The sequence below is a fragment of the Phycodurus eques genome, chromosome 8, assembly GCF_024500275.1.
Source record: "Phycodurus eques isolate BA_2022a chromosome 8, UOR_Pequ_1.1, whole genome shotgun sequence".
Lineage (NCBI taxonomy): Eukaryota > Metazoa > Chordata > Actinopteri > Syngnathiformes > Syngnathidae > Phycodurus > Phycodurus eques.
In genome coordinates, this window is record NC_084532.1 from 2,209,841 (window position 1) to 2,232,136 (window position 22,296).

General features: G+C 44.2%; 1 protein-coding gene across 6 annotated transcripts in view; it reads left to right on the top strand.

The window, feature by feature from the left end:
• nlgn1 (neuroligin 1) overlaps positions 1-22,296 on the top strand; it is a 288,192-nt gene that overhangs the window by 197,008 nt on the left and 68,888 nt on the right. For 5 of the 6 annotated variants that reach the window (XM_061683182.1, XM_061683181.1, XM_061683185.1 and 2 more), the window contains 3 exons: positions 4,922-5,188; positions 14,577-14,938; positions 15,259-15,419. In XM_061683182.1, coding sequence (XP_061539166.1) covers positions 4,922-5,188; positions 14,577-14,938; positions 15,259-15,419 — 790 coding nt within the window. The remainder of the gene's footprint in view (positions 1-4,921; positions 5,189-14,576; positions 14,939-15,258; positions 15,420-22,296) is intronic. The other variant, XM_061683184.1, reaches the window with a different exon arrangement.

A 22,296-nucleotide genomic window follows, 5' to 3' on the forward strand; every position in this document is an offset into this window, starting at 1 on the left:
GACAAGGACGTGCAAAATCCTCTCGGACCCTCCGCATCCCGGTCACCAGCTCTTCCATTTCCTTCCCTCAGGTAGGCGCTACCGATCAATGCAAACTAGAACTAGTAGACATTCCAACAGCTTCTTCCCTCTTGCGATCAACTTCTTAAACACCTAACCTATAATTCCATTACAACAAACTGGAATGTTTTTGACTTGAGTTCGTTGTCACATTTCTGTGGGGCCAATTATGTATTACTCGTGCACTCACTGTAGTTGTCTCGCCATGCTGCACTATTTGCATATACTGGCCACTCATGCCAAAGTAGCATCTGCTCCATTTGCACACTGATTGAGGAGTATCTGTAACATTTGCACAACCAACATTGTCCCAGATGATCGCACTACTCGTCACTTTAAACCGCATACACTCCTTGAAGTCTCAGCGCCCTTTGCACAATGGTCATTGCACCGGACTATTGCAATATTAGTCGTTCGAACTGCTCTAAGTGCTAGAGGACTCTGCATCTTTTTGCACAATTGTTTTTTGTCAATGTCTTTATGTCCCCAAAGTGTTCTGTAAATTGACTGTTTGTTGTACTAGAGCGGCTCCAACTACCGGAGACAAATTCCTTGTGTGTTTTGGACATACTTGGCAAATAAAGATGATTCTGATTCTGATTCTGATTCTGATTCTGATGTGATATGGTGTTCATTCAATAATAAGTTCCATAGACATGCTATAGGCTTTAATTGTGCTGAGACAACTAATAATAACTAATAATGTTTCGTCTTTTTGTCTTGAGTTTGTTGTCACATTTCTGTCGGGCCAATTATATATTACTCGTGCACTCACTGAAGTAGTCTCGACACTCTGCAGTATTTGCATATCTGTTGTTGACCAATACTGGCCTCTCATGCCAGAGTAGCATCTGCTCCATTTGCAGACTGACTGAGGAGTATCTGCAACATTTGCCAAATCAACATTGTCCCAGACTATCATACTACTCGCTTGAAGTCTCGGCGCCCTTTGCACAATGGTCACTGCAACGGACTATTGTAATATTAGTCATCCGAACTGCTCTAAGTGCTAGAGGACTCTGCATCTTTTGCACAATTGTCAAAAAAAAAAAAAAATGTACCGGCATTACCAGATAACTAGCAACCCTTTATTGCTCACTGACTGTTTTTGTCGAAAAGTTTGTCGTACTCGAGCGGCTCCAATTACCGGAGACAAATTCCTTGTCTGTTTTTTGGACATACTTGGCAAATAAAGATGATTCTGATTCTGATAATAATAACACGTTATATTAAGATATCAACTCACAGGTTCTTACTGGTATTTAGACACTATAAAAAGCACCCACTGCACCAATCATCAGTACCACTGCCTTGCTCATTTCCCACATCCTTTCCTGTCCTCTCTCATCTTGTTCTATTGGTCTAGTTGTTGCATGTCCTCACCGGGTGTCCCCCCAATCCACACAAAAAAAAACACGATTTGAGTGTTGTAATGTTACTTGTGGTCAAATATCTAAACCAGGGGTGCCCAAACTTTTTGGCTCAGGGGCCACATTGGCGTAAAAAAATTGTCATGCGGGCCAGCATTAATTTTACATGCTACCGACGAGGGAAATGCTTTTTTGTATTTTTATTTTACTGTTTTACTATGCTGTCTGCTGCTAGGTAGATCTTATAACTGCCTGACCTGGATAAATGAAGGTTAAAATAAAAATTAATGAAATGCAAAATAAAGTATTTTTATGAAATTTGACTCAAACTCAAACTTTATTCATCAGAATCAACACACAACATGTTTGCATTAATGTGAAAGGTGATACTGAGATCTCGACTGCAAGAAATGGGGCAGGTCTGGCTCAAAAGCGGTGGTTTTAATGCGCAAGATGTCACGCAGGTGGGAGTCACTTAGTCTTGTCCTCACGCGGTTCTTATTCATGTTCATGACTGAGAATGTCTTCTCACAAGTATGTCGAGCCAAACAAGCTCAACATTTTCTTAGCAAATGTACGAATCTCTTGGAACCTGTCTTTATCCAGCTGATGGTAAAAGTTGACAAGAGGGAGTTGTTGGTACCGGCTGCGACAATCTGTGTCACACTGAAGGTTAATGAGCTCCAACTGCAGGTGGGCTGGAACGTCACTGAGATCCACGGAAACAGTTTGGCACATAGAACTTTTTGGTGAATAATACAATGGAGTTTTATAGCTTTACCTCCTTCTTCGCTTTCTTTGTTACACACTCGGGTTGAAAATCCACTGTGCTCGCCAACCATGGCAGGTGCGCCATCCGAAATAATCCCCGTGATTTTATTCCACTTTAATTTTATGTCATGTACGGCGGAACAAACAGAAGCAAATAAATCTTTCCCTCTTGTTTGGTCCTGAAGGCTCTGGAGGTCAAGTAGCTCTTCACGCATGTTCATTTCACTGTCCACTCCTCTAAAAAAAATCAGTAACAGAGCGCTGTCGGATGCATCCGTGCTTTCGTCACAGGCTCACGAAAAAAATTCAAACTCCACTCCTTTTGCGTCCAACTGTCTCTTAATATCAGAAGAAACTTCTTCGCCTCTTCGTGACACAGTGCTACGAGCCAGGAAAACATTGGCGAACTGTTGCTTTTTCTCAGGACAAATGTTCTCCACCATTTTCATCACACAGTCTTGAATAAATTCACCCTCGGTAAAAGGTTTGCAGTGCTTGGCAATCAGCGTTGCCACCTCATAGCTTGCCTTTGTTTTATTTTCATTCGACTCACTGGCTCTTGTGAAAAAGTGTTGCTGTGCCGTTAAACCAGCTTCCAGTTGCTTCAATTTTTCACTGCGTTCGTTCCCAGTTAGCTTGTCGTAATTAGCATGTTCCGTCTGGTCGTGCCTCTTTATATTGAACTCCTTGAACACAGCCACAGTCTCTTGGCAAATTAGGCAGACGCAGTTGTTTCGAAACTCAGTGAAAAAATATTCAGACTTCCATTTGTCCTGGAAACGTCGGCCCTCGCTATCAACTTTCCTTTTCTTACTTCCAGTTGCCATTTTAGAAATGGGCAAAAAACAGATCATGCGGCAAAACGGCCCTGCGAGAGTTCAGCCACAAGTTTACTGCCATCCTGTGGTGAAATATAAAATTGCGCGTGCATTTTCCGCGTGTATTTTATTTTGCACTGCCGGGCCGCATATTATTGGTTTTATGACAGAGGCTTCGGGCCAGTGGAAATATGAACACGGGCCGGATTTGGCCCGGGGGCCCGACTTTGGGCATGTCTGATCTAAACTAACTATTCTTCTGCTGTGGTTCGCACCCCTTTTCCCCTTGTCTGTTCTGTCCCTCTGTAGGTCCCCTAAAACCCTTTTCTGTTTGGCTGCATTGTCAATAAACATCAGAATAATAAAAAAATAAGCAGAGGGAGTATTTCAAACTCCCCTGTGGCATAGCAAAAGTGTTCCAGCACAAAAGGCACATAGATCCACCATTCTGCATGGGGACAAGTTAAGGACAAGTTAAAAAATATAAATAAAAAAGTAAAACAAACGTAAATGCTGAAGCAAACATTAAAAAGTGAAGAAGATTTGACTTTTTTTTTTTTTTTTTAATAATCGAAACATGCATCAGGTTAATGTCAGGTTCAAACAACCTAGAACATTTAATAAACAATAAACAAGGAAGGAAGACAAGAGATGGTTCTTTTACTTGTGAGGAGAATGATTAGAGTTGTTCGCAGTTACAAACTCCTACTGCTCTGAACTCACTCTGTCGATCCCTCTCTTTTTATTTTCTTAGGGCGGTTCCTAGTTACACAGCTGTTGCTGCTATAAAGTTGGGGGAGCACATAGCAGCAACGTGTATACAGACTCACAGACAACTTCAATTTACATGATACAATTAACATTATACTCAATCAACATTATTCTGCTAAATGCATGCTTTGAAATAGGATTAGAGTAAACATGAGATAATTTATATACTTTTATTCTGACAGTTAATTAACTTGATACATGGGATTATAGATTTTAACTGTGTAGCTGCTTTCAACATATACAATAATTCAAATTACGACTCAGTACATAAATTGGAACAGTTTAATTGTGTTTTTAATGAAGGCATTAACTTGAATTTAGGGGCCCCATTAAATCCTGCATGGCAGTATGAAGTGATCATATTCAGGAATTATTATGGTTGTACTGTTCATGAAACGAGTTGTTCCTAAATTTCCATCCGTTCACAGGCACCTCACATACTTTAGATTTCATGTTTATTGTCTGGTATTGATGTTTCTGACTTGTAAGTGAAGGCATCATTTGTGGATTGATTTTCTTGTGTTTCTTGAATGTGCAACAGTGAAGTTGGATTTACACTATCTTTTTATGTCACAAAGACGCAATTTACACAACTTTAAAACGATGCCTTATATTGTATAATGGCGGACATGGGTGTTGACTGTTACATACTGTATCTTTGTTGAGTTCGCAATGATGCAAATTACACAACTAAAGAATGCTGAAATACGCTGCTAAAAAAACGTGCAGCCAATCATCATCGTGTGTGTGCGTGCGTGCGTGCGTGCGGTTGTGCGTGTGTGGCAGGGAGGTACAGTACGTGCAAATCACCTGACTCGAAAACCATTCTGTGAATATTGAGAAATAGTCTCTTGAGTCTTAATACATCAAATCCCAAACTCATTTCAATCCTTACCGAGTATGGTATTGGTGTTATATTTTGTCCTGTTGAGATCTATTCATACTTTATTTTGTCATTACTAAATGTAAAACACAATGCTCTTTCCAACGCAGGTAAGTATTTACTATTCTTTTTGATGTGGCCAATAAGTTCTGTTGTTATTTATCTCACATTATTGCCATTTTTAAAACTGTATAAAAAATAATTGCCCCCTTCCCCCTCTTTTCTTTCTGTGCTTCAAATATTTTTAGGCCTGTTTCAAAGGGCCATCACCCAGAGTGGCACAGCGCTGTCAAGCTGGGCTGTTAGCTTCCAGCCAGCTAAGTATGCTAGAACCCTGGCCCGCAAAGTTGGCTGTAATCTTGAGGACACAGTCGAGCTCGTGGCGTGTCTTCAGAGAAAACATTACAAAGAGTTGGTGGATCAAGACATACAGCCAGCACGGTACCACATTGCCTTTGGACCTGTTATTGATGGCGATGTAATCCCTGATGACCCGCAGATACTCATGGAGCAAGGTACAACACATTTTAGACTTGACTATTTGGTTGATTATTCAGTCTTCGCTCAATATTGTCCCTAGTACTTGATTTACCCAGTTGAAGTAGTCAAATTATACCAATTTTTTTAGTAGAATATATTCTTACTCCTCCATGAGCCTTCATCTTGCCATAGTGGAGCAGTTTCTGTCACCCAGGGCAAACAGGCCCTAAGTGAGGGGCCAGACAAAGCATGGCTCAGAAGCCGCTATGACGAAGAAAATGTCTGGAACAATTTTTTCCTCACCCGGATACGGGTCACTGGGTCCCCCCTTTTGGGCCAAGCCTGTATGTGGGGCTTGATGGCGAGCCCCTGGTGGTCCCAAAGAGGCAATGGGTGTCCCCCTTCCCACGGGTTCACCACCTCTGTCAGGGGCGGTTGTGTGGTTTCAATGGTTGCTGAGAAAAAAACTTGGGCTTGGGAGGAATTCAGTGAGGCCATCAAGAACGATATCCAAATGGCTTCGAGGAAATTCTGGTCCACCATGTGGTGGCCCCGGGAGGGGGAAGCAGTGCACCATCATCACTCTCTATATTGGGATGGGGCACTGCTGACTTGGATAAGGGACGTTGTGGGTCATTGGGAAGATTACTTCAAAGACCTCCTTAATTGCACCTACACGCCTTCCAATGAGGAAGCAGAGTATAGGAGAGTCTGAGGAGGGCTCTCCTTTCGGTGAGGTTGAGGTCACCGAGGTGGCTAAAAAGTTCTTTGGTGGCAGGGCCCCGGGGGTGGAAGATACATGCCAGGAGGCCCTCAAAGGCTCTGGATATTGTGGGGCGGTCTTAGTTGACTAGCCTCTGCAAAATTGCATAAATATTGGAGAGTGCCTCTGGAATGGCAGACTGGGGTTGGTGATCCCCCTTTTTAAGAGGCGGGACTAAAGGATGTCTTCCAACTACAGGGGTCACACTCTTAATCTTTCCTGGTAAGGTCTATTCAACGATTCTGGGGCCTCCGAAGTGTGCACAAAGCATGCGTACGAGCATTTCCACGCAAAATATTGGATTTATCAATTTGGACGTATGTGAGGGGACATGCGTAAATCTACACCAAGCTCTGAGAATGCGTACACAGAAAACCTTGTGGTCAAACAGTAAAACAACAAATAGAACTGACTAAGAGGGTCACCAAAGTCATCTGAGTGGACATCCAGCTGCTGTCATCACTGAGACTTGTGGCCACAGGGACATTTTAATGTGAGATTGCACAGATGTGGCATTTTGCAATTGACAATAAGATGAATCATACCGATGTGCAATTATTTCCCTGGCCGCAATTACATCGAGTTGCTTTACAGACATCAATAAAATGAGATTAAACAAAGGTCTCCCAAACGTATTGGAGCCATAGATTGTACCCACATTTCAAGTGAATTACCATCACATAAAGAATTCAGCTGCGTAAACGGGAAAGGTTTTCATTCAATCGATGCACAAATAATCTGCGATCACAGATGGAGGAGGAACACAAAATTCATTCATTTATTCATGCTACAGAAAAGCGCCGTGGATGCATGCGTTCTTCATTGGGAGCTGTGGTTGAGAATGCTCCACACATTGTACAGTATAATATGTCTCCAGTAATGCTAGCAATACGAGTATCCATAATTGTGCGTCTTCCCCGTTAATTGAAGATAATTCTTGTCTGTGGGCCGTGACACGTTTTGTGGTGTTGATTTTTACGGGAAACCATTTATTTTTATTTCCATGTGAAACCATTTATTTTTATTTCTGAGACTGATCTTCTCTGTGATCGATAGAATTAACAGCAGCGGTTGAATTTGACCCATGCATTAATTGTTGCAAACAGTATTTTTTTGCTTTGTTTCTGTAACTCAAAGTTAAGTGACAGATTGGTTACATTCACATTTTGGTTTCAAATTACTAAAAAAATTTTCTGCCCTTTTTCGGAGGGATCAAATCCCCGTGTCCTTGAAAGGATTGTTGCTCCCATATATGGCCAGTTGGAGGAATTTCACAATGCAATAAGGCTCAGCGTTCGCGATCTCGGCAGTTTAGAACAAGTGAGATTTGTCAGCACACATTGCATACTGATTTGAGTGCGACAGGTGTCCGCAAGTTTACTTAATATGGATTTTCTTGTGCCTGCATAACAAATTTATTACCTGCTCTACGCACTCTGTGATAAATGAGGCCCCAGGAGTGGATGGTCTGTTGAAAGAGTCAACCTCAGAAATCAGGGGAAGCAGTGGGTTTTTTGTTCAGTGCAAACTGTAGGCCTTGATAAAACCTTGATACATGTAGAGGGTTGCATCAGGAAGGGCATTTGGCTTAAAACTTTGCCAAACAAATATGCATCCAAAGAATTCCATACTGGATTGGTCGTGGCCCAGGTTAACAACGTCCGCCACCGGTGCCATTAACCTACAGGGTATCGGTGGAAATTCAGCTACTGTGGGTCGAAGGTGAAGGAGAGGTAGAAAGCAGGTTCCGAGGCAGAAAGTCAAGAGGACAGCCCAGAGCCTAAAACTGATTGTGGGGACTTTTAATATTGGGACTATGATGGGAAAAGCTTGGGAGTTCGTTGACATGATGAGAAATGAGGAGAAACATGAGACATGAGGAGAAAGGTTGATATATTTTGTGTCCAGGAGAGCAGGTGGAAAGCCAGTAAGGCTAGAGGTTTAGGGGCAGGGTTCAAATTATTTTACCATGGTGTAGATGTGAAGAGAAATTAAGTAGAGGTTATTTTAAAGGAAGCGTTAGCTAAGAATGTCTTGGAGATGAAAAGAGTTACAGATCGAGTGATGAGGCTGAAACTTGAAATTGAGGGTGTTATGTATAATGTGATTAGTGGCTATGCCCCACAGATAGGATGTGACCTAGAGGTAAAAGAGATTTCTCTAGCAAGACGAAGTATTTCTGAACATCCCAGACAGAGAAAGAGTCATGATTGGTGCAGATTGAAAGGGACATGTTGGTGAAGGAAACAGGGGTGATGAAGAAGTGATGGGTAAGTACGGCATCCAAGAAAGGAACTTGGAAGAACAAATGGTGGTCGGCTTTGCAAAAAGGATGGAAATCACTGGAGTGAAGACTTTCTTCCAGAAGAGGCAGGAACATTGGGGGACCTAGAAGACCAGAGGTAGACGCATGCAGGTGGGTTACATCTTGTGCAGACGATGTAATCCGAAGGAGGCTATTGACTGTAAGGTAGTGGTAGGGGAGAGTCTGGCTGGAGATCATAGGATGGTGGCATGTAAGATGACTCTGGTGGTGGGGAGGAAGATTAAGAGGACAAAGGCAGAGCAGAGAACCATGTGGTTGAAGCTGAGAAAGGAAGAGTGTTGTGCGGATTTTCGAGAAAAGGTGAGACAGGCTCTCGGTGGACAGGAGGAGCTTCCAGAAGAATGGACCACTACAGCCAAGGTGATTAGAGAGAGAAACAGGAGAGTACTTGGTGTATCTTCTGGTAGGAAAGGGGAGAAGGACACTTAGTGGTGGAACCTCAGAATACAGGAAATCATAAGGAATGAGGTTAGCTAAGAAGAAGTGGGACACTGAGAGGATTGAGGAGAGGAGAAAGGAATCCATGGAGATGCGACATAGGGCAAAGGTAGAGGTGCAAAAGGCCAAACAAGAGTCATATGATGACCTGTATGCCAGGTTGGACACGAAAGAAGGAGAAAAAGATCTACAGGCCAGACAGAGGGCTAGAGATGGCAAGGATCTGCTGTAGTTTAGGGTGATTAAGGATTGAGATGGAAATGTGTTGACCGGTATCAGTAGTTTGCTGGATAGATGGAAAGCAAACCTTGAGGAGTTGATGAATGAGGAAAATGAGAGAGAAGGAAGAGTAGAAGAGGCAAGTGTGGTGGACCAGGAAGTAGCAATGACTACTAAGGGGGACGTTCGAAAGGCATTAAAAAGGATAAAAAATGGAAAGGCAGTTGGTCCTGATGACATTCCTGTGGAGGTATGGAAGCATCACGGAGAGGTGGCTGTGGAGTTTTTGACCAGCTTGTTCAACAGAATTAAAGCGGGCGAGAAGATGCCTGAGGAATGGAGGAAAGGTGTGCTGGTTCCTATTTTTAAGAACAAGGGTGATGTGCAGAGCTATGGGAACTATAGAGGTATAAAGTTGATGAGTCACACAATAAAGTTATGGGGAAAGGTATTGGAGGCCAGACTCAGAACAGAAGTATTTGCGAGCAATGGTTTCATGCCTAGGAAGAGTACCATAGATGCTTTATTTGGCTTGAGGGTGTTGATGGAGAAGTCCAGAGAAGGTCAGAATGAGCTACATTGTTAGATCTTGAGAAAGCCATTGACAGACTACCGAGAGAGGACCTGTGGTACTGCATGCTGAAGTCTATAGTGGCAGGGAAGTATGCTTGACTAGTAAAGGACATGTATGAGGGCAGCAGAACAGCGATGAGGTGTGTTGTAGGTGTCACGCAGGAGTGTAAGGTGGCGGTGGCACTGTGCCCATGATGAACCATGATGTGAGAAGATGACATTGGGTCTGCAGTGAAAGCAGGGAGCAGGTGGAGGAACAGAAAGGTGGAGGCATGCACTGGAAAGGAGAGGAATGAAGCCGAAGTAAGACAAAATATATGTGCATGAATGAGAGGGGTGGAGGGGAAGAGTGAGGCTACAGGGAGAAGAGATAGCAAGAGTGGAGTACTTCAAATACTTAGCGTAAACAGTCCAGAGCAATGGGGAGTGTGTTAAGGAAGTGACGAAACGGGTCCAAGGAGGTTGGAATGGGTGGAGGAAGGTGTCAGGTGTATTATGTGACAGAAGAGTCTCGGCTAGGATAAAGGGCAAAGTTTATAAGACAGTGGTGAAGTCAGCCATGGTTTACAGATTAGAGACAGTGGCACTGAAGAGATAACAGGAAGCAGAATTGGAGGTGGCGGAAATTAAGATGTTGAATTTCTCTCTCGGACTCACCATGTTGGATAGGATTAGAAATGAGCTCATCAGTTGGACAGCTTAGGTTAGATGTTTTGGAGACAAATTTGGAATTCGATGATTTGGAAACATCCAGAGGAGAGATAGTGAGTATATTGGTAGAAGGATGATGAGAGTAGAGCTGCCAGACAAGAAAGCTCAAGGAAGACCAAAGAGAAGATTGATATATGTAGCGAGGGAAGACATGAGGGCATTTGGTGTTAGAGGTGAGGATGTAGGAGATAGGCTTACATGGAAAAGGATGACACGCTGTGGCGACCCATAACAAGACAAGCCGAAAGGAAACGAAGAGGAAGATGGTCCAGTGGACTAGTTTTACAACCTCAGCAGGGTCCTGCATGGTCCTGGAGTGCATGGGAGTTCACCCAACCGGGGTACATGTCATTTGTAGACTTGAAAAGGGCGTTTGACTATCCCCCAGTGAGTTCTGTGCGGTGTGCTCCAGGATTGTGGTAAACTGGAACCCCTGATATGGACCGTTCCCTTCCTGTACGTCTAGTGTGAGAATTTGGCCGGTATTGCTGTCAGTAAATCGGATTTGTTTGCTGTGGGGTTTGAACTCTGCCAAGGCTGCCCTTTGTCACAAATTTTGTTCATGACATTCAGGGCGGCACGGTGAATGACAGGTTAGAGCGTCTGCCTCACAGTTCTGAGGACCGGGGTTCAATCCCCGGGCCCGCCTGTGTGGAGTTTGCATGTTCTCCCCGTGCCTGCGTGGGTTTTCTCCGGGCACCCCGGTTTCCTCCCACATCCCAAAAAAACATGCGTGGTAGGTTAATTGACAACTCTAAATTGCCCGTAGGTGTGGATTTGAGTGCGAATGGTTTTTTGTTTGTATGTCTTCAGAAGAATGTCACAGGAGATCAACAGATGGATCTGTGCAGCGTCTGCAGTGATGCCGACTTTGCATTGGTCTGTCGTGTTGACGAGGGAGCTGTGCTGAAAGACAGAGCTCTCTATTTACTAGTCAGTCTACGTTCCCACCCTCACCTATGGTCATATCGGGTGGGTAGTGATCGAAAGAACAATGTTCCAGATACTTCTTCTTTTCCTTTCGGCTTCTCCCTTTAGGGGTCGCCACAGCGTGTCATCCTTTTTCATGTAAGCCTATCTCCTGCATCCTCCTCTCGAACACCAACTGCGCTCATGTCTTCCCTCACGACATCCATCAACCTTCTCTTTGGTTTTCCTCTAGCGCTCTTGCCTGGCAGCTCCAACCTCATCATCCTTCTACCAATATACTCACTATTTCTCCTCTGGATGTGTCCAAACCATCGAAGTCTGCGCTCTCTAACTTTGTCTCCGAAACATCGAATCTTGGCTGTCCCTCTGATGAGCTCATTTCAAATTTTAACCTGGTCACTCCGAGAGCGAACCTCAAGATCTTCACTTCAACCACCTCCAGCTCTGCTTCCTGTTGTCTCTTCAGTGCCACTGTCTCTAATACGGATTAGCTGGTCTCACCACTGTTTTATAAACTTTGCCCTTCATCCTAGCAGAGACTCTTCTGTCACATAACACACCTGACACCTTCCTCCACCATTCCAACCTGCTTAGACCCGTTTCTTCACTTCCTGACCACACTCACCATTGCTCTGGACGGTTGACCCCAAGTATCTAAGGTCCTCCACCCTTGCTATCTTTTCTCCCTGTAGCCTCACACTTCCCCCACCACCCATCTCATTCATGCACATATATTCTGTCTTACTTCAGCTAATCTTCATTCCTCTGCTTTCCAGTGCATGCCTCCATCTTTCTAACTGTTCCTCCACCTGCTCCCTGCTTTCACTGCAGATCACAATGTCATCTGCAAATATCATGGTCCACGGGGATTCCAGTCTAACCTCATCTATCAGCCTATCCATCACCACTGCAAACAGGAAGGGGCTCAGGGCTGATCCCTGATGCAGTCCCACGTCCACCTTAAATTTGTCTGTCACACCTACAGCACACCTCACCACTGTTCTGCTGCCATCGTACATGTCATGTATTATTTTAACATACTTCTCTGCCACTCCAGACTTCTGCATGCAGTACCACAGTTCCTCTCTGGGTACTTTGTCATAGGCTTTCTCTAGATCTACAAAGACACAATGTAGCTCCGTCTGACCTTCTCTGTACTTTTCCATCAACATCCTCAAGGTAAATAATGCATCTGTGGTACTCCTTCTAGGCATGAAACCATACTGTTGCTCGTAAATACTCACTTCTGTCCTGAATCTAGCCTCCACTACTCTTTTCCATAACTTCATTATATGGCTCATCAACTTTATTCCTCTATAGTTCCCACAGCTCTGCACATCACCGTTGTTCTTAAAAATGGGCACCAGCACACTTTTCCTCCATTCCTCAGGCATCTTCTCACGCGCTAGAATTCAATTGAACAAACTGGTCAAAATCTCCACAACCACCTCTCCTAGATGCTTCCATACCTCCACAGGAATGTCATCAGGACCAACTGCCTTTCCATTTTTCATTCTCTTTACTGCCTTTCTAACTTCTCCCTTACTAATCATTGCCACTTCCTGGTCCACCACACTTGCCTCTTCTACTCTCCTTTCTCTCTCATTTTCATTCATCAACTCCTCGAAGTATTCTTTCCATCTCGCGAGCACACTGCTGGCACCAGTCAACATATTTCCATCTCTATCCCTCTGTCTGGCCAGCCTGTATAGATTCTTTTCTTCTTCTTTAGTGTCCAACCTGCCATACGTGTCATCATATGCCTCTTGTTTGGCCTTTGCCACCTCCAACTTTGCCCTGTGTCGCATCTCAATGTATTCCTTTCGCCTCTCCTCGGTCCTCTCAGTGTCCCACTTCTTAGCTAACCTTTTTCCTTGTGTGATTTCCTGTACTGTGAGGTTCCACCACCAAGTCTCCTTCTCTCCTTTCCTGCCAGAAGATACACCAAGTACTCTCTTGCCTGCCTCTCTGATCACCTAGGCTGTAGTGGTCCAGTCTTCTGGAAGCTCCTCCTGTCCATCGAGAGCTTGTCTCAGCTCTTCCCGAAATGCTGCACAACACTCGTCCTGTCTCAGCTTCCACCACATGGTTCTCTGCTCTGTCTTTGTCTTCCTAATCTTCCTCCCCACCACCAGAGTCATCTTACACACCACCATCCTGTGCTGTCTTGCCACACTCTCCCCTACCACTACCTTACAGTTGGTAACCTCCTTCAGATTACATCGTCTGCACAAGATGTAATCCACCTGCATGCTTCTACCTCCGCTCTTGTAGGTCACCCTATGTTCGTGCCTCTTCTGGAAAAAAGTGTTCACTACAGCCATTTGCATCCTTTTTGCAAAGTCTACCACCATCTGTCCCTCTAAGTTCCTTTCCTGGATGGCGTACTTACCCATCACTTCTTCATCACCCCTATTTCTTTCACCAACATGTCCATTACAATCTGCACCAATCACGACTCTCTCTCTCTATCTGGGATGCTCAGAACTACTTCGTCTAGCTCCTTCCAGAATTTCTCTTTCACCTCTAGGTCACATCCTACCTGTGAAGCATAGCCACTAATCACATTATACATAACACCCTCAATTTCAAGTTTCAGCCTCATCACTCGATCTGATACTCTTTTCACCTCCAAGACATTCTTAGCCAACTCTTCTTTTAAAATAACCCTGACTCTTCCCATCTCCACCATGGTAAAATAATTTAAACTCTGCCCCTAAACTTGTTGCCTTATTGCCTTTCCACCGGGTCTCCTTGACACACAATATATCAACCTTTCTCCGAATCATCATGTAAACCAACTCCCGAGCTTTTCCTGTCATAGTCCCAACATTCAAAGTCCCCACATTCAGTTCTAGGCTTTGTGCTTTCCTCTTCTCTTTCTCCCGAAGAACCCGCTTTCCACCTCTTCTTCGACTTCGACCCACAGTAGCTTAATTTCCAACGGTGCCCTGCAAGTTGACGGTGCCGGTGGCGGACTTTGTTAACCCGGGCCACGACCGATCCGGTATGGAATTCTTTGGATGAACGCTCATATTTGTTTGGCAAAGTTTTAAGCCAGATGCCCTTCCCTCTGCATTTATCCGGGCTTGGTACTGGCCTCCAGTTTGCACTGGCTTGTGCCCCACTGCATTAACAATCTTCCCGATACAAGCGGCTGAAATACGTTTTATATGTCGGGTGTCCTGGCTCTCACATCGAGATAGGGTGAGAAGCTTGGTCATCCTGGATGGGCTTAGAGTAGAGCCGCTATGTCCCAGGGAGGACCCAGTTCATGTCTCCTGATCTGGGAACAGATGGACAAAGTGGCTGGCGAGAGGAATGCCAGGGCTTCCCTGCTTAGGCTGCTGTCACCGTGACGTGACACTGGATAAGTGGAACGAGATGAATGGATTGAATTTATTGTTAAAAATGTTGCCACTTTTGTAGCTTACCAACCTGTTTTTCTGTGTTTTATTTTCAGGTGAATTCCTAAACTATGATATTATGCTCGGAGTGAATCAGGGTGAGGGTCTTAAATTTGTGGAGCTGATCGTGGACAATGAAAATGGTGTTCAGGCAAATGACTTCGACTACGCTGTGTCTAGCTTTGTGGATGACCTCTATGGCTATCCAGAGGGTAAAGACATACTCAGAGAGACCATCAAGTTTATGTACACAGATTGGGCTGATCGGCACAACCCAGAGACACGCAGGAAGACCTTGATGGCCCTATTCACTGATCACCAGTGGGTGGCTCCTGCTGTTGCCACAGCAGACCTGCACTCTAGCTTTGGGTCTCCTACTTACTTCTATGCGTTCTATCATCACTGTCAAACAGAACAGGTGGGTCTCTGGCATCCTTGTTTCCCTGTGGTACAACAGAATCAGAATCTGTGAAATTAATCATCAGTATTGTGATAAAAGTATCTGTTACCTTTCTATTCCAGTTTTTCAATGAGTACATTTTTCCTGACAGTTATTATATTGTCAAGGACTTCTGGTTGGCATTTCAAGATCTAGGAGTTGAAACTATGTAACATTTAATTCTTGTTGACATAAAAATGACTGTGTTGCTATCTTTATTTTGTATGCTTAAAAAAAAAAAACACCAATCACAAAATTGTAACACTAACCTACTGTAGTTTGACTCCGTTACTCATTAGGTGCCACCGTGGGCTGACGCTTCTCATGGAGATGAGATCCCCTATGTGTTTGGCCTGCCAATGATTGGACCAACTGAGCTATTTCCCTGCAATTTTTCGAAGAATGATGTGATGCTCAGTGCTGTGATGATGACTTATTGGACCAACTTCGCCAAAACTGGGTACAGTTCCACAAATGTACTGTTGTTATGCTATTAGCTTCACTCTTCGTGAGCCTTAGGGAATCCTAAATCAAGGCCAATTCAGAAAAGTTATTACATCAAGACATCATTTTTTATAATGCTAACATGATGATCTATTGGGATCCATATCTGGCTAGGTACTTGGCAGTGTGTCTGTCTGTAATATTTAAAATACAATAAGTAATATAGAAATCCTCATTCCACCCAATCAAAAGCCTTCTTGGTGTCGAGTGAAGCCGCTACAATTACTGGGTTAAAGCGATTCATATGAGTGCGGTGCAGAAGTCTCCGCATGGTATCTAATGAGGATCTATTTTTAATAAATCATACTTGGTCACCATTTATGATAACTGATCATATTTTCTCTAAGCGTGAGGCCAGTGTATCTTAAAATCTACCCCAAGGAGACTTATGGGTCTGAACTTTGAAGGGTTGGAACAATCTTTATATTTTATTGAGGGAAAAGAGATATTACAGCATCACCATTATCATTATCATCAGTACAGCCTATTTCAAATGCGTCCAGATAGACTGTACCTTACTGTATGTAAGATGGGAATCGTAATATCAATATTTTTCTTGTAATATTCAACAAGGAAGCCATCCAAACCTAGTGATTTTGCTGTTTTCATGGAGAGATTGATAGTTCTAATTTCTTCCTCTGTTATTGGAGCCATCTGCCTCAGTTCTGAGGAGTGGGGTTCAATTCCTGGCCCCGCCTGTGTGGAGTTTGGATGTTCTCCCCGTGCCTGGGTGGGTTTTCTCCGGGCACTCCGGTTTCCTCCCACATCCCAAAAACATGTGTGGTCGGTTGATTGAAGACTCTAAATTGCCCGTAGGTGTGAATGTGAGTGTGAATAGTTGTTTGTTTCTATGTGCCCTGCGATTGGCTGGCGACCGGTTCAGGGTGTACCCCACCTCCCGCTCAAAGATAGCTGGGATAGACTCCAGCAGCCTGCGAAGCTAATGAGGATAAGCGGAAAATAAAATGGATGGTTGGATGTTATTGGAGCATCCAATTTATTTTTTTGTTCATCAGAGATTGTTGGTAATAAAAGTTCTAAGTAAAATGTTTCCACTTCCTCTGTGCTCGGTGCAGTTAGAGGTTTGAAGATCCTTAAAGAACATTTCAAAAACCAAATGTTCTTTTGATATAGTTAATCACCCATTGCCCCTCCTAATCATCAGAATGTTGTTGGTATTTTCCTGTTGCTTTAATTGCATAGCTCGTAGTGCTCGTAGTCCTTTCAGCTCCCTCACAGAATTTTGTTTGTCTGAATAGTCATATCCATCCATCCATCCATTCATCCATCCATCCATCCATATCATGTAACTGATATTTAGATATAAATGATCTGAGAACTGCCTTGCCAAGTCTATCTCCAATTTACAAGGGCTAAAGCTGTTTTTTTGTGTAATTTTCCCTCTTAGCTATGCCTTAGCCCCTCCTCGACCTTATCATGGTGGAGGGGTGTGTGTATCCAAGAGAGCCGAGGAGTTTTATGCCCCTGGTAGACATTGAGGAAAGTGCCTCCTCAGCCTCCCTGGTGAAGTTTATTCAGGGATTCTGGAGTGGAGGGTCCATCTGGAAGTCCAATCTCAGATTCAGGCAGAGCAATGTGGTTTTCGTCCTGCTCATGGAACAGTGGCCCAGCTCTACACCCTTAGCAGGGTCCTCGAGGGTGCATGGGAGTTTGCCAACCAGTCTATATGTGCTTTGTTGACTGGGAGAAGGCGTTTGACCGTGTCATTCGGGGGGGTTCCTGTTGAGGGTGCTCCAGGAGTTTCCAGTGAGGGTTGGACTCCACCAAGGATGCCCTTTATCACGGATTCTGTTCATTACTTTTACGGACAGAATTTCTAAGTACAGCCGAGGTGTTGAAATGGTCCGGTTTGGTGATGTCAGCATTGCGTCTCTGTTTTTTGCAGAAGATGTGCTTCTGACGGTTTCATCAAGCCGTGATCTTCAACTCTCACTGGAGCGGTTCGCAGCCGAGTATGAGTGTGTGCGGCTGGGATGAAAATTAGAGCTTCCAAACATGAGGCCATGGTCATCAGCAGTGATGATTGTAGCGCATTACAAATTACCTTTACAATGTAACACGTTGGCCACCAATGTAACTCGTTACTGTATACCGGGAAGTATTCAGATTACATCAAACCAATAATAGTTACTAGAGTCAACAAAGATTCCTTGCAAGAAGTAATTTATTGCTGATGACTTGAAGTAACCACCCATCTGTCTAGTAACATTTTACCAAATAGGCAGACTGCTGCTTCTAATGTATTGAGGAACATGACTGGGAGGGCAATCTTTATCATATAATCCACAGTGAAGGCGCAGTAAATATAAAAGTGCAAATAAATGCATGGCTTCACTGTCGCCACACTATTTTTGTTATTTTCCTTAGTAAAAACTGTATTTGATTTTGTTACTTTTTTTTCACTAAGAACAAACTGTTCTCAGTAAAACTTACTGACGTGTTAAGCGCGCAAACAAACTGTTCTCAGTAAGATTTACTGACGTGTTAAGCGCGCAAGGCATTGTGGGTTAATTGTTCATACCGAAGTGCGTGGTCAAAAATTGTCATGGAGGTTGGGGCTGACTCACTGAAGGACTTACAATACTTATCTTAAATAATATTTACAATGAAATGTGTGTGCTTTCAACTTCGTCTGGAGTCCGGACTGCTCGTGAGCTGGTTTAACGCGGTGCAACACTGGTTTAAAATGCTGCACTGCTGACATTTACGTAAGTGCTTCTCCCCCCCATCAATCACCCACAGCTTTATTAGTTAAACATCTGCGTAAACTTGTCACTGGGAACAAAACAGTTTTCTCCCTCTTCGCATCAAAATTACGATGGTGGGAACAAGTGTGTGTATGTGTTTGTGTGTGCATTCGCTCGTGTGTGTTGCTGGTGGACGGAATCAGGAAAAGCTACGAACAACACTATCTTCTTCTTCTTTTCCTTTCGGCTTGTCCCGTTAGGGGTTGCCACAGCGCTTCATCCCTTTCCATGTAAGCCTATCTCCTGCATCCTCCTCTCGAACACCAACTGCCATCATGTCTTCCCTCACGACATCCATCAACCTTCTCTTTGGTCTTCCTCTAGCTCTCTTGCCTGGCAGCTCCATCCTCATCATCCTTCTACCAATATACTCACTATTTCTCCTCTGGACGTGTCCAAACCATTGAAGTCTGCTCTCTCTAACTTTTTCTCCAAAACATCGAACCTTGGCTGTACCTCTGATGAGCTCATTTCTAATTTTATCCAACCTGGTCACTCCAAGAGCGAACCTCAACCTCTTCATTTCCGCCACCTCCAGCTCTGCTTCCTGTTGTCTCTTCAGTGCCACTGTCTCCAATCCGTACATCATGGCTGGCCTCACCACTGTTTAATTAACTTTGCCCTTCATCCAAGCAGAAACTCTTCTGTCACATAACACACCATTTCTTCACTTCCTGACCACACTCACCATTGCTCTGGACGGTTGACCCCAAGTATTTAAAGTCCTCCACCCTTGCTATCTCTTCTCCCTGTAGCCTCACTCTTCCCCCACCACCCCTCTCATTCATGCACATATATTCTGTTTTACTCCGGCTAATCTTCATTCCTCTTCTTTCCAGTGCATGCCTCCATCTTTCTAACTGTTCCCCCAGCTGCTCCCTGCTTTCACTGCAGATCGCAATGTCATCTGCAAACATCATGGTCCACGGGGATTCCAGTCTAACATCATCTGTTAGCCTATCCATCACCACTGCAAAAAGGAAGGGGCTCAGGGCTGGTCCCTGATGCAGTCCCACGTCCACCTTAAATTTGTCTGTCACACCTACAGCACACCTCACCACTGTTCTGCTGCCCTCGTACATGTCCTGTATTATTCTAACATACTTCTCTGCCACGCCAGACTTCCGCATGCAGTACCACAGTTCCTCTCTGGGTACTCTGTCATAGGCTTTCTCTAGATCTACAAAGACACAATGTACCTCCTTCTGACCTTCTCTGTACTTTTCCATCAACATGCTCAAGGCAAATAATGCATCTGTGGTACTCTTTCTAGGCATGAAACCATACTGTTGCTCGCAAATACTCACTTCTGTCCTGAGTCTAGCCTCCACTACTCTTTCCCATAACTTCATTATATGGCTCATCAACTTTATCCCTCTATAGTTCCCACAGCTCTGCACATCACCGTTGTTCTTAAAAATGGGCACCAGCACACTTTTCCTCCATTCCTCAGGCATCTTCTCACGCACTAGAATTCTATTGAACAAGCTGGTCAAAAACTCCACAGCCACCTCTCCTAGATGCTTCCATACCTCCACAGGAATGTGATCAGGACCAACTGCCTTTCCATTTTTCATCCTCTTTAATGCCTTTCTAACTTCCCCCTTACTAATCATTGCCACTTCCTGGTCCACCACACTTGCCTCTTCTACTCTCCCTTCTCTCTCATTTTCCTCATTCATCAACTCCTCGAAGTATTCTTTCCATCTAGCAAGCACACTGCTGGCACCAGTCAACATATTTCCATCTCTATCCTTAATCACCCTAACCTGCTGCACATCCTTCCCATCTCTATCCCTCTGTCTGGCCAGCCTGCATAGATCCTTTTCTCCTTCTTTAGTGTCCAACCTGTCATCATATGCCTCTTGTTTGGCCTTTGCCACCTCTACCTTTGCCCTGTGTTGCATTTCAATGTATTCCTTTCGCCTCTCCTCGGTCCTCTCAGTGTCCCACTTCTTCTTAGCTAACCTTTTTCCTTATATGATTTCCTGTACTGTGAGGTTCCACCACCAAGTCTCCTTCTCTCCTTTCCTGCCAGAAGATACACCAAGTACTCTCCTGCCTGCCTCTCTGATCACCTTGGCTGCAGTGGTCCAGTCTTCTGGAATCTCCTCCCGTCCACCGAGAGCCTGTCTCACCTCTTCCCGAAAAGCTGCACAACACTCGTCCTGTCTCAGCTTCCACCACATGGTTCTCTTCTCTGCCTTTGTCTTCCTAATCTTCCTCCCCACCACCAGAGTCATCTTACACACCACCATCCTATGCTGTCTAGCCACACTCTCCCCTACCACTACCTTACAGTTGGTAACCTCCTTCAGATTACATCGTCTGCACAAGATGTAATCCACCTGCGTGCTTCTACCGCCGCTATTGTAGGTCACCCTATGTTCATGCCTCTTCTGGAAAAAAGTGTTCACTACAGCCATTTGCATCCTTGTTGCAAAGTCTACCACCATCTGTCCCTCCAAGTTCCTTTCCTGGATGAAGTACTTACCCATCACTTCTTCATCACCCCTATTACCTTCACCAACATGTCCATTACAATCTGCACCAATTACGACTCTCTCTCTGTCTGGGATGCTCAGAACTATTTCGTCTAGCTCCTTCCAGAATTTCTCTTTCACCTCTAGGTCACATCCTACCTGTGTGGCATAGCCACTAATCACATTACACATAACACCCTCAATTTCAAATTTCAGCCTCATCACTCGATCTGATACTCTTTTCACCTCCAAGACATTCTTAGCAAACTCTTCTTTTAAAATAACCCCGACTCCATTTCTCTTCCCATCTACACCATGGTCAAATAATTTAAACCCTGCCCCTAAACTTCTAGCCTTACTGCCTTTCCACCTGGTCTCCTGGACACACAAAATATCAACCTTTCTCCTAATCATCATGTCAACCAACTCCCGAGATTTTCCTGTCATAGTCCCCACATTCAGTTCTAGGCTCTGTGTTTTCCTCTTCTCTTTCTGAAGAACCCGCTATCCACCTCTTCTTCTTTGACTACGACCCACAGTAGCTGAATTTCCAATGGCGCCCCGCAGGTTGACGGCGCCGGTGGCGGACGTTGTTAACCCGGGCGACGACCGATCCGGTATGGAATTCTTTGGATGAACGCTCATATTTGTTTGGCAAGGTTTTAAGCCGGATGGCCTTCCTGACGCAACCCTCTGCATTTATCCGAGCTTGGGACCGGCCTACAGTTTGCACTGACTTGTGCCCCCCATAGGGTTGCATTTACCAACAACATTCCAATCCTGTCTGTTTCCCCCAAGCCCAACATCCTAACCGCCACTCTCTCACATTATGTACACGCGCGCACACACACACACACACACACAGTTGCCTTTGTGGAACCCATTTATGTGCACACACACAAACACACGCACACACACTCACACACACAGTTGCCTACATGGACCCCCACATAATCGAAAACTCGAACAATATGCAGGGTTGCTACAGTCTATCTATCTATAAGAGATATATAAGATATATAATCTATATATCTGTTAAGAGTCTTTAGAGAACTGTACTTAAGAATGGTGTGCTTCTTCCCATGTTTAGGTACTTACTGTATTTGGGATCTCAACTCTACACTCATTTAATGTGGCTTCAACTACACTAATATTTAAGTTATTGGTTCATGTTGCCGTCATTCTGTAACCTGTGTGGCATATTTTACAGAGTAATGGATACGGTTTAGCTCATGCTCTTTTTGTACTGTGGATAAGTGATATTCCTGCTACTTGACAGATGATGGAAGTAACTAAAAAAGTGACTTATAATCTAACCTAGTTACTTTTGAAATCAAGTAATCATTAAAGTAAGTTACTTTTAATCTTAAGTAATCAGTAAAGCAAATAAGTTACTTTTTCAAGGTAACTGTGACAACACTGGTCCTCAGTCGGAAAAGTGTGGAGTGCCCTCTCCAGGCTGAGGAAGAGATCCTGGCCCAAGTGGAGGAGTTCAAGTATCTCGGGGTCTTGTTCACGAGTGAGGGAAGAATGGAGCAGCAGATCAACAGGGAAGAATGGAGCGGGAGATCAACAAGCGGAT